This window comes from Echiichthys vipera, assembly GCF_963691815.1.
Source record: "Echiichthys vipera genome assembly, chromosome: 10".
Taxonomy (NCBI): Eukaryota; Metazoa; Chordata; class Actinopteri; order Perciformes; family Trachinidae; genus Echiichthys; species Echiichthys vipera.
In genome coordinates this window covers 24,955,456-24,972,406 of record NC_139835.1, presented here as the reverse complement: position 1 = coordinate 24,972,406, position 16,951 = coordinate 24,955,456, and the positions used below count along the sequence as shown (strand labels likewise).

At 41.3% G+C, this 16,951-nt stretch overlaps 1 protein-coding gene across 1 annotated transcript in view; it reads right to left on the bottom strand.

Annotated features, from left to right (window-relative positions):
* Positions 1 to 1,933: 1,933 nt before the first annotated feature.
* The window catches only part of znf385b (zinc finger protein 385B), a gene marked incomplete at its 5' end in the record, with an annotated part of 29,049 nt that continues 14,031 nt past the window's right edge, over positions 1,934 to 16,951 (bottom strand). The window contains 7 exons of the mRNA XM_083922093.1: positions 1,934 to 3,495; positions 4,317 to 4,412; positions 4,544 to 4,731; positions 5,010 to 5,399; positions 5,523 to 5,694; positions 8,421 to 8,531; positions 8,771 to 8,907. Coding sequence (XP_083778219.1) covers positions 3,223 to 3,495; positions 4,317 to 4,412; positions 4,544 to 4,731; positions 5,010 to 5,399; positions 5,523 to 5,694; positions 8,421 to 8,531; positions 8,771 to 8,907 — 1,367 coding nt within the window. The 3' untranslated portion in view covers positions 1,934 to 3,222. The remainder of the gene's footprint in view (positions 3,496 to 4,316; positions 4,413 to 4,543; positions 4,732 to 5,009; positions 5,400 to 5,522; positions 5,695 to 8,420; positions 8,532 to 8,770; positions 8,908 to 16,951) is intronic.

The following is a 16,951-nucleotide window of genomic DNA, read 5'->3' as shown; positions in this document are numbered from 1 at the left end:
CTTCAAGTTCTTCAGGAGGAGGCAGGAAGACAGAGAGGAAGACGCAGACAGTTTGAAACCATAGAAAAATAAACACGGCCATCTTGTAAAGATCTTCAGCTGCTTACCCCCTCCAGAAAACCTCTCCTGTTCCTGCAGCAGGGTCTGACATCTGCCCCACTCTACCACTCATTTCTGAAATTTCAATTTGATTATTGCTTAAAGAATAAAAACTCTTGTGCACTCAATCTGTAAATGTTTTGCAGGCTGTTCATTAGACGAATAAATACATTCAAGCTTTGCTTTAAATGTATTTTGCCAATTAAATAACTTACTGTATAAATACTGTACAAAAACAGCAGGACATGTATTTGTGCTTCCTACTTTTCCACAAAAGTCCTAACGAATCACTCTCATGCCCTTTTTGTTCATTTCAAGTTACTTGTCATTAAAGTTGTTCCTCCTGGGTATGGTCGTAAGTAAACTGTGAACTTTTAACACTCAGGTGCTTTTTAGTTAACTGATCACCGAGTAGAACATGTGACTTGGTAAAATTATTCAAATTGCTGATAGCCAATCAGAGAAGATGAACCGTCCTGTGACATCATGGAGGAGGGGATTTACGCCTCGTCTTTAACTTTAACGTGTTACGCTTTCTATGGTTTCTCCTGGTTCTGCAAAGCTATTTTAAGACAGTCCAACAACCACATGATCATTCCAATTTTTATCACATTTAAGTCTTTAAATGCCAACAAACGCTAACTGCTAGCAATGACAAACTTTTTGAGAAAACCAGACCAACGTTAGAAAGTAATGCTAGTGATGTGAACTCAGTAGACCGACACACACACGTATGGCTGTTGAGCAGAGAAGATCAGTTTGTGTGACAAAATCATTTAAACTCAAAGGTCCACTTACAAGCTTTTTTTCTGACTTTTCACGCCCATCCCCTATTCCTATTTAGTGAATGAAGATAGATCATGATGTGTTACTTATTGTAATTACTAGTGTAAGTCTGATATATTAATGCTGTATCATTTGATTTTGAATGTAAAAATCCATGCATCTGGACAATTATATCTGTTTTTCACTTTCTGCAGACATTTTGGATTGAAACATGTTCTTATTCAAGATAATATGTTTTTCATATTTGCTTGTTCAGTTTTCTACAATGGGATCTTTGCTTATTTTTGGTTTATTTTACATGCTCGCACAGTAACTTACAGAAAGTAAGATGGCAGGGATGCAAGTAATCAAAGAAACGATTTTCACCCCTCAGATGTTTCGTGTTTTAAGTCGGCCCGTGTCAGTGATCGGTTTTACTCCAGTTCAGCCATACCTACCTTTGAAAACAGAGCATTTGAGCCCTTCAAAGAAAATAAGCCCCGGCAGGTTGTATGTATTTACACACATGGTTTAACAAGAGTTTTTTCTGTGCTCAAAGGTGATTTTTACGTGATTCGAGATACGAACAGGCTCCTGTCATGATTCAATTAAAGAGACCGGGAGAGGCAGGGTGTAGGGTACAAAAACAATCGCAAAATAATAAAATACCTCAGCCACAAGAAACTGAATGAACAGCTGAAAAGCTCAGAATAAAGCTGGGATGTGGATGTTTGAGTTGAGATCATTTTGTCACACATAACATGCTGATGATTTAGTTTAGAGCTTTACTGGTAGCAAAGCTAAAAGTGTGATATGTGTCCTGAGGGTGGCACTAGAGGACATATCTAAGGAGTTCATGTGGACTTAAGTGTTGGTTGGACGGATCATGCGGTTGTTTGAAAGTTGCGAAAAAGCTTTGGGAGAATATTTATAACATACACTGTGAAATAAATTACTAGAGCACAGAGAAAGCAACCAGATCAATGTTAGTGTTTTTGTTGTTTTTTTTCTCATGGAGAGTGAATAAGCTTGTTTAAGAATAAGTTCCTTTGCTGTTGCAGGCTGTGAAAAGTTCCAGTGACGTGTTAAAAGTCTTTAAAAGTTCCTCGGACGCTTTAAACTCCAGAAAGTTCAGTAACAGCAGGAAGGTGAAGACTTCAAACCAGACAACAGTCAGGACGAAAGGCTTTTTTTTTCACTGTAAAACCAGGAAGAAGCCCGGTTCAGAGTGCAGAGTGAGTCTGTAGCACACCGGCAGTGGAGACGACAGCAGGTACAGGGGGAGTGGAAGTGTGGACATCGGGTATAAGGACGAGCCGTTCAGGTCCTCATACTTCGGTTCAAACTCCAAACATTTGTCTGACGATATAAAAAATATAGAACACACACTCTGCCTTATCCTTCAATCTATCGTTCTGCTGTATGTTAGGAACGAGCTGAACATGAGAAGGAGGACGTCTGACATCAGGTTTGCGCTGGTTAGCTTCTCCAGCAACAGGAAGACTGTTTAGAGAAGATTTGTTCAGACAGAAATAACCCACTCCAAACTCTGAGGACCTGACCCAACCAGACCTGAACCTGAACCGGGTTCTGAGTCCAGACTTCCTTGTCCACCTTTGTGTCTGGTCTTAACATAAGCTGCATTTTTAGCCTTAAAATCAGAGCAGGTTTCAGGCGTCACTGAGATATTTTTTATATTCGGCTTGTCGATTCCCCACAAATCCTGGTTCTGATTCTTGTAACCTCAGTCAAACCAAAATTAAATACATTAAAAACAAACGGCAGCTTTATTTTCAGTAGATTCAGGCTGCCGCAGAGAGTCATTGTTGCCACACACGATGAGGTACTTTAGGGTTCGTTTTTTTGGTAAAAAGGTCAAAGAAAGAAAAATATAAATCTCTATGTTTCCATGCACAAGTTCAACGTTTCACTTGTTTTTCTTCAAGTTGGTTGTTTTAAATCTGGACAAAAGGACAAATGATGACAAAAAGCTGCACACTGTGTTTTTTTTTTCCAGGACGACTTATTGCTTACTAGGAATATCGGGGCAGTTCTGTAATTTTTCCAGGACTTTTCCGTGACGGTTTTACAGGATGTGCGGGTACCTCTCCGGCTCTGTTCTGTTCTGGTCTGAATAAAATCATCACAGGTTGCCGTCCGGTCCGCTGTGAAGCTTCGGACCTGCGATCCAGATCCAGACAGAAGTAGGAGGAGGAGCTTCTGTCCTCTGGAGTCCTTTTTTGAAGGTTTGAATCCCTGCAGCCACGATGGCAGAGCTGATGTCTCTTCTGGACTCCAACAAACTAGAGGTCAGACGTCAAAGGTCCCTGGTTCGACTCCCCACCGCCGGCTCTGCCATCAGTAGGGTGCGAAGAGGATCGACCCTTGGCTCGTCCTGATTGGTCCAGGAGCAGGACGCAGGAAGGATGCAGTGAAGAGGGATGAGGAAGCTAGAGGGCGAGGATGGAGAGATATGGTAGGGGAGAGGGGTGAGGAGGTGGGAGCGAGGAGGGGGGAGGAGGAGAGAGAGGAGGAGGGAGGGAGCGAGATGGTGGAGGTGAGGGAGGAGGGCGGAGGAGCAAAGGGAGTGGAGAGGAAGGAGGGAGAGACAGAGGGCTTCACCAGCTCCTGCTGAGGAGGAGAAGAGAGGAGAAACGGAGACGGGGACAAAAAGAGAAAACAAGGAGGTGAGAAGAGAGAAGAGGTGATAAAACAAGAGAAGAGGAGACAATGAGAGGAGCAGGAAAAGGAAACAAGGAGTTGAGAGGAGGGAAAACAAGATAAGAGGAGAGAAAAAGAGGAGACAAGGAGAGGAGAGAAAAAAAGAGAAGAGGAGATATGGAGAGGAAACAAGGAGAGGAGAGGGGACAAGAAAAGGAAACAAGGTGGTGAGAGGAGAGAAAGCAAGAGAAGAGGAGACAAAGAGAGGGAACAAGACGAGGAAAAAAGGAGAGGAGACAAGAGGAGGTGGGAAGAGAGAAGAGGTGAGAAAAAAAAGAAGAGGAGATAAAGAGAGTAAACAAATACGTGAGAGGAGAGAAAACAAGATAAGAGGAGACAAAAAGAGGAAACAAGGAGGTGAGAAGGAGAGAAAACAACAGAAAAGGAAACAAGGAGATGAGAGGAGCAAAGAGGAGATGAGGAAATAAGGAAAGGAGATAAAAGCAAGAACATGTATGGATAATAATAAACATAAATAAATGTATGAATTAATCATTCAGGAACAAATAATCATTTATTCTGAAATGATGTCTCCCATTATTAATTTATAGTAACATTTACATTTTATTGATGTGTTTATTGATTTGTGCAATAGCATTATTAATTATGGTTCATGCCAGTGAAGCACATTTGAATTTGAGCTAGAGAGAGAGAGACAGAGAGAGAGAGAGAGAGAGAGAGAGACAGAGAGAGAGAGAGAGAGAGAGAGAGAGTGGTAGAGAGACACTTACAGTGAGTGAGCTGCGCTGTTGTTTGTTATAAGGGCTGTATTTGGGTTTGCTGGGTTTTCCTGCCACTCGGTCTTTGTGCCTCCTGCTGGAGATGTGCTGCAACAACAAACTGATATGTTTTTCTGTTTTCTCACCATTATTACTATATTACAAATGAAACTGTCACACCGTCTTAAATCACTTCCTATTTCCTGCCTATTTACTGTATGTGCAGGCTGTGTTCCTACCTGTTTGAGCTGGATCTCTGAGTTGACATGGACGTCACAGATCTGGCAGTGGAAGGTTTTGTTCTGCAGGCCGGAGCCCTTCAGCACAGAGCTGCTGCTGCCGTTCTTCAGCTTGGCTCCGGCTCGAGGGTAGGCCTTAATTGGCCCGGCGCCGCTCCGAGCCTCCAGCATCGTCTTGTGCTTCGAACCTGCAAAACAGAGACACACAGAAGCCAAACTTCTATAAAAGAAGAGACGCAAACCTTGTATACTTTCAATTATTGTTGCTCATTTTGCAAATTGTCTTTCCGTTTTCCTTCCTTCCATCCCACTAGTTTCAGTTTATCTCTGAATCAAACTGTAGAGACTTAATGAATCGATTAATCGATAATGGAAATCATGATGTTTCTGATTAAAACGTCAATCAAGCTTCCACTGAAGAGATGAAAAATGGCAGCAAATGAAAACATCTCTCGTTCCTCCTCACCTGCATTATGAGCCTCCAGCTGGGACAGAGAGTTGACGGCGACTTTACACAAAGAGCAGTACAGCAACTTCTTTGCCTTCTCCTCCTCTGACTCTGCTGAGAGAGGAGCATCCTGGGAGGAGGCCTGGGAAGGTGGAGGAGGAGGAAGAGCAGGGGGTGAAGAGGTGACAGGAGCCGGAAGAGGGGGAGGAGGAGAGGCTTTGGAAGACGGGGGAGAGGAAGAGGAAGAAGAGGAGAAGAGGCCCGGGGCGGGGAGAGCTGTGGGAGGACTGGAGGGAGGAGGCTCACTGCCTGGTCTGCTAGAGGAGGGGGAGGCGGAGGAGAGGGGGGAGAAAGAAGGGAGGAGGAAGGGTTTGAGAGGAAAGGAGTCGGCGAGGCCAGATAAGAGATCTGGAAGGAGGACGGGCGAGAGGAGGAGGAGAAGGAAAAAGAAGAGGAAGAAATTGAAAACACACCGTGACCGAACTCACCCTGAAATAAAACAGTATTTCCATCAGTGTTATCAAACTCAACCTGTGTGCTGATTGGTGCTGCTGTTAGTGGAGACAGGAGGGGCGTGGCAAACAGGACTTGTGCTGCTCCCATTGGTCTCTCTAGTGATTGACAGCTTGGCCTTGGTCTTGTTCTCTTGAGACTTGAGCTTCTTAGCGTGACGACTGCCTCTGTAGTGAGCTTCTGCCTGAGACTGAGAGACATACAGAGAGGTTTTAATTTTCCGTTTTGCTTTGTTTTTGTGGTCTGCAGAAGTCTTGATGGCACTTCCTGTCTTGCAACTCTTCCAGTCTTTCTGCAAAATTGCAGTATGTTCCTGTCCATGTTATTAAAAGAGTACTCGACCAACAGTACTGGTTAAGCATTACACTCCTAAGCTTTTAATATTAATGATATTTAACAGGTTCACTATCTTAATTTAGTTACCATACTGACAGCTGCTAATTCACACATTAAAGTTCTAGCGACGTTTTTTGCAGTAAGATGTAACTGCAGGGAGCGTGTTCTTTCAGAGCCTCCATCTTGTCATGTTCACGGTCACTATGTGTTTTGGCAATTTTTTAAAATTCAAATTTGTTGCTCTTTTGTAAACTTTATTGAAACACATTCACCTCTACTTCCAGTCACCTATATGTTACCCTCTTAAATCCATACACAAACACATTGTTCCTATTTCACTTCTACCCTTACTACAAGCCTGACTCAAGTTGGAAGTTCCCGATTACAAGTGAACGTAGCATAACGTTAGTGACGAGTTGGGCCAGCTGACCAACCGCTGTCAGCAGCGTCACTAACATGGCGGCCTATTCACATCTAGCCCGCGAATGTCGCCACGGACACAGATATTGTGATACTCGGCAACATGATAAAACAGCATTGTTTTAACTCCCTCGTTGATAGATAGTAACTTTAAAAAACCATTAAATAGATGAACATCTTACGTAGTACAACTTTAACACAGATATGCTGATAAGAATGGCATTACAATGAGTAAGTCAAAAACAAAAGTACTGGACAAACAGAAATGACATGGTTGTAATAATCTGTGCGTTTACGTGTCTTTTCCATTACAAGATATTCAGATACAGATAGCCTGTCAGGTGGATATTGGAGTATTAGGTCTAATCAGTCCTTAGGCATGTGCATCAACCACCAGGAGTTTGAGAGCCTCTATGTTGGGACGTACAGTATACGGACTTAAAATATGGAGCCTGAGTTGAGCATTAACAGTTAAGAGTGTCACCATACAGTGCAACAAGCCCAGAGTGACAGTGTTTCAAGACACTGACACAAACCTGGTGAACAGTGTCCTCATGTGACTGTCTGGAGGCTTCATGACTCAGCTTTTATTCAGTTTATTAGACTGAGTTAATTCTGCCCTTTTACTCCTCTCTTCGTCTCCTGAGAAGTGATTCCTGTTTTCATGTTCACTCATGAATAATTGAAACAGCTCATAAATTAGTCATGTTTGACTGGCATTTCGCTAACGACGCAGCTCGTTACCTCTCTGCAGTCATTATGTGAATGAGCGGAGTGTCATTTGCACCGCGCAGCAATAATATAGAGGGTAGGGGTTACACCTACACCTGCTGCTTTGTAGGAACGTCTGAAAGGATAATCCAGGACACAGAAGCAAGAAGAATGGGAAACAAGCCTTGCAAGTATCAGTCTCAGCTGCAACAAGCATCACAACAACATATTTTATTTAGAAGTTCTCTGCCGACAAAATAAATTAGCAATCTTAATTTAAATTTAGTAATTTTTCGCAAGGAAGCCGTTTCACAGCAAGCGCAGATTGAAAAGTTTGCACAGAAATATGTAATATTAACTGATTTAGTGGCTTCTTATGAATGCTTGCACACTGCTGTGGAACAAAAATGACCAATGAATCAATCAGTCCAGCATATTTCCACATGTGGATATATACTGTATATATTTATACTGTATATGTTTGATCAATGAATCAAGCAATCACCCAACAAATAAGTAAGAAAGTACACATGCAGAGGGCGGACACGCATGAGAGTAAAGAGAAAGAAGGAAAGAGACTAGTGGTTCCTCTTCACAGACTAATAATTAATGTGTTACAATCATGCATGTGCGTCCGTGCGACCTAATTATACACACACGCCCATGTTTACTGTCACTCAACCTTATTTAAGTTTTCAAAGGAGAGAGGTCGTCTGCGTTAGTGTTTTAACAGGCAGCACAAGTTGTAAACAGTCCTTTATTCTGGCCTCACTAACAACATAAATTACATATTAAATATATAATTATATCATGTGGAGCTGAGCTGAACCTTGTTTCAGGTAACTGGTCGGTTCTCTTCATTCATTTTAAGCAATGAGACGCACCGGTGGATACTGCCAGAGAGCACTACCTGCAGGTGAGGGTGTCTTGGAAACGCACAAACTCAGTTGACCCACGGTTGCCTCGCATTGTTTTTGTGTGACGAAAATGGAACACGGAAACGCGGATCATTTGCAGCGGCCACAACGTGCATATTCCTCATGTGGAAAATCCACATGTGAATTTTACTCATAATTACTCATAATTACTCGGGGAAGACCCAGGACCAGGTGGAGAGATTATATCTCCACACTGGCCTGGGAACGCCTTGGGATCCCGCAGTTAGAGCTGGTTAATGTGGTGCCGGGAAAGGGAAGTTTGGGGTCCCCTGCTTAAGTTGCTGCACCCTCGACCCGACCCGAGATAAGCGGATGAAGATGAGATGAGATGAGATGAATTTTACTCATTCTGGCTTGAAATCTCCTTAAGGTCGTGGATGGACAGAACAGTTGGAGTTAAAACTGGAAGACAGGAAGTTGATCATGGAAACAGAATCAAACTGACTGGAAGAGGATGAAGAATCGGATCTACAAATTAAACACACACAGAAACACAAAGACAGACACTTACATCAGAGTTAAACCTCAGCTGGCATACATTGCACGAGATGACTTGTCTCTTCCTGGGCACCAAAGTAACGCCAAAGGTGTGGTTGATGACGGCCTTTTGCACCGGGTCCATCTGCAGGAGGCACACAGAGGTCAGAGGTCACCAGCCTGCCCAGTATTGTCTGAACGTGTGATGACAGAGTGTTGCTGACAAAGAGACAGGTCTCTTTATCACAGTCCGTCTGTACTGCCTGCAGCCACAACACCCTGTCACTGTTATTGTCCCTCACACAAGGGGGCGGACACACACACACACACACACACACACACACACACACACACACACACATACACACACACACAGAGTCATACCGTATTGAAGTTTGGGAAAAGTCCAACTGGCGACGTTGTCTCTACAGGAAATGTCAGGAATGGTTTCATCATCACCGAGGGACCAGTGGCGCCAATCAACCCTGGCAACGCCCCGCCCACTGCACCACACCCACTTCCTGGAAACAGACAGACGGAGAGAGTTTAAATAATTGATTTCCAATAACTGATGACACTATTATTGATTTGTGTGCTCTTGGGTTCCTGGAGCATCACTGTAAGTGATTAGCGCTCCATTTAATGTCAAACAGAGAAGGTGATGTCCTTTCAAAATGGCTCAACAGAAATAGACGTGTTTAATACTTCAGATGTTCTTACAGAGAGAGCCTCCTGTGGAAAAACATTTTGTGATTTCACAGGTGTGTATTCTCGTGGTGAAATGATTGCCCAAGGCGAAACCAATGTTTGAATATAACATTTCCACAGACTGCACCGATCTGCTCTCGTCTTCTTTTTCAAAGGAACGTACGTTACAGTATGTCCGCTCAGTCTGCAGAAAGATTACATTCAACTGAGAAAACATTTTGTCATTCCAGGCAAACGGGATACATCTGTGAGATCATGAAAAAAATATCAATTTGACTATTCCTTTAAGGTTGGAGTATGTCACGGACATTGAGGTTTTTGTTAAATAAACAGATTTATTATGTTTCCAAAAACACTGTTGGACCAGGATCCATTTGTGCCGACGTAAGCAGGTCAGTAAATGGATCTTGAGCTGGTCCGTTGGCTGAGTGATACAGACACTCCTTGGCAAAGAAGTGTCTTGGCCTCAGAAGTGCTAATGAGGGAAATCCATCTCACTCAGATATTTATGTCATTTCAACCTAGAGACCTGCGCGGCTGATTTACTTTATAGTAACAACATGAAGAACATATGGAGCTGCAGCAGCTGGAGGCAAAGACAGTTTATAATAAAGAGATGAAAAAGAAAGAGAAAGGGTGAATGAGCAGCTCACATAATGTGTCCATGTGTCCAGTTGCCACAGGGTCAGTAGGAGTTACTCTGTACACCCAACCCCTGGTACTCTTCGTCATCTCCATTTAAAGAGGCAGAGAGTCGCTAAGTAGCCTAAATTTTCCCACAGTGACCAAATAAAGGGTCATACACATTATGCAACATGCAGCTGTTACAACAGAAAATGACTGTGAAATGATAAAGAAACTTGAACTGTCATTTAAAAATCAACTATTATGTATAATACACATTTCAAAGCCAGCACGAGTCGCATGAGCACATGATTCTTTTAACGTTCATGTGTGCAGTGGGCCGTTTGAGGAAAAGAAGTGCTGCTTCTGAGTCCAAATTAAATGTGAGGAGGTGTTACATATACTGTATACATACACAGTATTCACAAATACAGAGTAGATCTGATGAGGCATGGGCGTATTTCTTCTATCTGTGTATGCTTATAGTCACCGCTTGTAGAAGCCCTGCAGTGAATTCTTTCATAACACGAGTGTGGGCGGAAACACTCAAAGCAACTGAATCAGCCCTGACAGGAGGACGAGGAGGAGGAGGAGGAGGAGGAAGAAGGGAAGGAGAAACAGAAGAAAAAGAAGAGGAGGAGAAGTACGTCTTATTGGTTTTAACCATCTGTCCAAATTAAATTAAGTTGACCCATTTTATCCCATTTTAAATACACTATAAACCAGTCCAACCAATTCTAAATGCTTTACAGTTCATAAATAATCCAACTCATCCTGTGTCATGTAACCCTTTAACCCACTCCAAATGCTTTAAACCCCATCTCAATCAATTCTGAAGGCCTTATAACTCATCCTAACCTATTTCTCAATGTCTTAAAACCCATTATAACCCATTTTAATGCTTTTTAACCCATACTAACCCTAAATATCTTACAAACCATTCTAACCCAATCTAAATACCATATAACCTGCCGTAACCCAATCTAAATAACATATAACCCATCCTAACTCAATCTAAATACCTTATAACCCACCCTAACCCAATCTAAATACCATATAACCCATCCTAACTCAATCTAAATAACATATAACCCATCCTAACCCAATGTAAATACCTTATAACCCATCCTAACCCAATGTAAATACCATATAACCCATCCTAACCCAATCTAAATACCTTATAACCCATCCTAATCCAATGTAAATACCTTATAACCCATCATAACCCAATGTAAATACCTTATAACCCATCCTAATCCAATGTAAATACCTTATAACCCATCATAACCCAATGTAAATACCTTATAACCCATCCTAATCAATGTAAATACCTTATAACCCATCATAACCCAATGTAAATACCTTATAACCCATTATAACCCAATGTAAATACCTTATAACCCATCATAACCCAATGTAAATACCTTATAACCCACCCTAACCAAACTAAATACCTTATAACCCACCCTAACCCAATCTAAATACCTTAGAACCCATCCTAACCCAATCTAAATACCTTATAACCCATCCTAACCCAATGTAAATACCTTATAACCCCTTCTAATCATTTGAAATATTTTATAATCCATTCTGACCAATTTTAATACCTTAAAATCCATCCTAGCCCATTCTTAATGCCCTGTAAGACATCCTAACTTATGTAAATGCCTTATAACCCATCTAAACCCAACGTAGATACCTAATACATTCCAACTCATTTTAAATGCCTTATAACCCGTCCAACCCCAGTGTTAATGCCATATAACTTATTCAAACTCTTTAATTCAGTACAATCCATTGGGGCATGTGTTAAATCCACTTCTCTCTCTCTCTCTGTGTGTGTGTGTGTGTGTGTGTGTGTGTGTGTGTGTGTGTGTGTGTGTGTGTGTGTGCTATTGGACTTTATCATCATATAGCAGAGCTGTGAGTCATTGTCTGTATATATCACTGCAGCTCATTATTAAGTTCACAAGAGCAAGACACAACACAGTGCCGTAATCTAACACATGTAACCAAACACACAACAGCTCAGATCACTGTCACTGTTCTGTTATTAGCTCGGAGATTATTTATGATTGTAAATACAGATCAGTGTCTATTTAAAGATGGTGTAATGTGTCAGCTTGGTGGACCTACCACAATAAAAGCTTCACCTTCAATAATGGAATCAAAATGAAGATGTAATGCTAGTAATAAGATTCAATTAACCATATCAAGAACTACTTAATCCATTGCAAGAACACCTTAAATATCCAACAGACCCACTGGAGCTGCCTTAAGTAATCTGGGTGCTTTGACCCTATGGTCCACCAATTTCACTACTGAAAAGGTGTTGGGGGAGGTGGTTCCTGATGCTGTTTGGCCATCTGTTTAGCACCCATCTTGAAGCAGAGTGACGCCCTTACAATCTACACAAGCTCCATTGAAACAACCGCAAGGTACATTTGAACCACCTTGAAAAAAAACCTAAAAGGACATTTCAGGACATTCTTAACTAAAACAACACGAGAACCAGCTGAACTTTCTCAAAGTCATCTCCCCTGTGTCAAACCTATTCTGATGAGGGAAGTCTCTTCAACGACCACTGGCACTGTCTCGCCAATTGAACTTCCTAAAGGAACCCTAGAATCTGCTCAAGGATTACACAAATCACTTAAAATACCATTAGAATTTCCTTAAGGAACCCTGGAATCTGCTCAAGAACAACTTAAACTACCTTAAACATCATTAAAACTTCCTAACGGAACCCTAGAATCTGCTCAAGGACGACTTACCTACCTCAAATACCATTTAAACTTTCTGAAAGAACCCTGGAATCTGCTTGAGGATTACTCAGATTACTTAAAAACCATTATAACTTCCTAAAGGAACCCTAGAATCTGCTCAAGGACGACTTAAACTACCTAATACCATTTTAGTTTTCTGAAAGAACCCTAGAATCTGCTCAAGGACAACTTACCTACCTCAAATACCATTTGAACTTTCTGGAAGAACCCTGGAATCTGCTCGAGGATGACTAAAACTATCTAATACCATTTTAATGTCCTGAAAGAACCCAAGAATCTGCTCAAGAACAACTTAAACTACCTAAAACGCCATTATAAATTCCTAAAGGAACCCTAGAATCTGCTCATAACAACTTAAACTACCTAAAACGCCATTTGAACTTTCTGTAAGAACTCTGGAATCTGCTCGAGGACAACTTACCTACCTCAAATACCATTTGAACTTTCTGGAAGAACCCTGGAATCTGCTCGAGGATGACTAAAACTATCTAATACCATTTTAATGTCCTGAAAGAACCCTAGAATCTGCTCAAGAACAACTTAAACTACCTAAAACGCCATTATAACTTCCTAAAGGAACCCTAGAATCTGCTCAAGAACAACTTAAACTACCTAAAACGCCATTACAACTTCCTAAAGGAACCCTAGAATCTGCTCAAGAACAACTTAAACTACCTAAAACGCCATTATAACTTCCTAAAGGAACCCTAGAATCTGCTCAAGAACAACTTAAACTACCTAAAACACCATTATAACTTCCTAAAGGAACCCTAGAATCTGCTCAAGAACAACTTAAACTACCTAAAACGCCATTATAACTTCCTAAAGGAACCCTAGAATCTGCTCATAACAACTTAAACTACCTAAAACGCCATTTGAACTTTCTGTAAGAACTCTGGAATCTGCTCGAGGACAACTTACCTACCTCAAATACCATTTGAACTTTCTGGAAGAACCCTGGAATCTGCTCGAGGATGACTAAAACTATCTAATACCATTTTAATGTCCTGAAAGAACCCTAGAATCTGCTCAAGAACAACTTAAACTACCTAAAACGCCATTATAACTTCCTAAAGGAACCCTAGAATCTGCTCAAGAACAACTTAAACTACCTAAAACGCCATTACAACTTCCTAAAGGAACCCTAGAATCTGCTCAAGAACAACTTAAACTACCTAAAACGCCATTATAACTTCCTAAAGGAACCCTAGAATCTGCTCAAGAACAACTTAAACTACCTAAAACACCATTATAACTTCCTAAAGGAACCCTAGAATCTGCTCAGGAACAACTTAAACTACCTAAAACGCCATTATAACTTCCTAAAGGAACCCTAGAATCTGCTCATAACAACTTAAACTACCTAAAACGCCATTTGAACTTTCTGTAAGAACTCTGGAATCTGCTCGAGGACAACTTACCTACCTCAAATACCATTTGAACTTTCTGGAAGAACCCTGGAATCTGCTCGAGGATGACTAAAACTATCTAATACCATTTTAATGTCCTGAAAGAACCCTAGAATCTGCTCAAGAACAACTTAAACTACCTAAAACGCCATTATAACTTCCTAAAGGAACCCTAGAATCTGCTCAAGAACAACTTAAACTACCTAAAACGCCATTACAACTTCCTAAAGGAACCCTAGAATCTGCTCAAGAACAACTTAAACTACCTAAAACACCATTATAACTTCCTAAAGGAACCCTAGAATCTGCTCAAGAACAACTTAAACTACCTAAAACGCCATTATAACTTCCTAAAGGAACCCTAGAATCTGCTCATAACAACTTAAACTACCTAAAACGACATTATAACTTCCTAAAGGAACCCTAGAATCTGCTCATAACAACTTAAACTACCTAAAACGCCATTTGAACTTTCTGTAAGAACTCTGGAATCTGCTCGAGGATTACATAAACTATTTAAAATACCATTTGAACTTTCTGAAAGAACCCTGGAATCTTTTCCAGGATTACATGAACCACCCCAAGGATCCCCAGAACATCCTGAAGGATTACTGGAGCCTTCTCCAGGACTCCTTTAACCTTTACAAACCCTGCCTTGCCGCCTTGCCACCGCGTGACCTTTTTTTCAGCGTCAGTGTTTGAGTGTCCATCAAATACTCAGTGATTTTTATAGTGCATGCTTGTTATTGGTTACTGCACTTAATTTTGTCATTTTTACAACGTGAGTGTAAAAAACAGAGTCCTATTACATTTCCTCTATGATCAGTATGAAAAGGAGATATGTTTGACATGTGTGTGTGATGAATAGTGTGACGACAGGACCGTCTTAATTCGGTCCTCTGAGATCTGGTTACAGCGCGCACACACACACACACACACACACACACACACGGTAACCCTTCTGTCAGTAAGTTGCTGATCTAAGCAGCTTCTATAAATACATCCGCTACTGCATTCACATGGAAACGGTATGTAAACCAGCATTGAAAACCATCCACCAACAAAGTAACGAATCGTACAGTATTATTTCAGGCGGTTGGTGGTTGCTCAGATCTTTGAAACGCGGCACCACATTTAAACAAACTATGCTCTGAATGTAAAGCTTCTTCACAGTGAGACAGTAAGTTTAAAAAAAAAGGTTGCTGAGAGGTTTCAAACCGGAAAATATATTGGAGCTGAAATTGACCCGTTTAGACAAGTATGGATCGACTAAGCAGTGAAGAACAGCCTGGAACTGGACATTCGGCCACACGACGGACATGTCAGGCTTAATCAACGCTGTCCCCATTTACTGTTCATAAATATATTTTCGAAAAGAAATATAATCCATGTATTTATTACTGTAGAATGATGTCTGGAGCAAAGAAGTTATGATGTAGTATAAGAGCGCCAAAGTCTGCATAGGGAAGAGGGTCAGAGCGGTGGATGCGTCCCAGAAACACAGGACCTTCTCCTGGGAGACCGGGAATACTAAGCCAAACCACAACATTTTTTTCTAATTTTAATCAAGTCCTTTCGGTGCTGATACGGTGATGTACCGGTCAACGTTTCACAGCGTTAAATAGAATGCCATATTCCCTAAGATAGCGTACAAATTGCATACGTTTGGCTTTATAGCATCCTGTAACATAGACTGGGCCGTCTGTGGGGGTGTCGTAAATCAGATCACACAAGAGGAATATGCGTTGGTGTTTTGGTGCATGATGGTCACAATAAATGTAGTACGGGAAGAGTAAATACTGCAAGAGTCAGTCTTTGGATTTTCTTTATACTGAGACGTTTACTCCCCTCTAGCATAGTTTGCTCAGGATTATACATCATTCAATAAAGAGTAACTGGAGGAGGAGAGCTGGCGAGCTTTTTAGCTGACAACTAACAGGACATTTAGTTCAGAAGGTTAACTGCCCTGAACACCCGAACTTATCCTCGCTAATGAAGACCTCTGCTCAGGACGAACATGGGCTGAGCTCTCCATGAATCACAGCGATATAAACATTGAAATGAATAGATTTTGCTGCAGATCTCTTTTACCATTTTAAATGCAGCTCTAAAGTTATTTTGCTCTCAAGATCCTTTCCTGTTGCAGTGTTTGCACCTGCTGAGATAAAACAGTCTATAAATTCATCGTAAACCCTTTCTAATTCGTAGTGTCCCATTTCCTGCTGGTCAGTCCACTTTTATCTGCTGCGGTAAGATTTATGATTGTGGCTTCAGTCAGGGTGGGTTATCTCTGGCATTCACACCCACCCCACACTCACACATTTACACACACACACATTCTCGTACGATAAAGATGTAGGGAAGGAAAATCTCGCACAGTGCTGTGCTGTACCGTCAGCTGCGGCCCGAAACTCCTGTAACTGATCTGGCCTACGGAGCTCTGTGTCATCTGTCACAAACCACCCCCATAATGTAGCCAATGGCTGTGCTTACTAAGAAGTGTGTTTGCAGGAAATAGCAATAGCAAGCAGAACATCTCTGCAGTGATTGGGGGTTTGGAAAGAAGTGCACCGCTGAGCCAATATGTGTCACAACAGGTTTTAAAGAACCCCTCCAGACAAGTTTAAGACATTTAAAAAGACTTAGTGTTAGTGATGGTTTATCTAAAAAAAAAAAATTCAGTAACATCTACTCCTTCTGCCTCTCAACTTCAACTACATGAACAAACAATACAACTTCAGGAACTCATACAACTTCCTCAAGGATCCCTGAAACATTTCCCCCCAAGCCACAATGCAAAAATACAAGAATTTGATTTTCCAGAAACTGATATAAGATAAATAAAATGAAAAAGAAGGTGAGTACTAGAGAGATTGTCACAAAAAATTAGGAAAAAAGAGAGAAAAAGACGCTTTTTGGGTGGAAACACATGATCAGGTGGACTGCCAAAATAAATCAGTATAAATAAATAGCAAGGTTAACACACTAACACGGTGCCAGGTATGTGTAATTAAAATAAAACTAGCCCATATACAGTA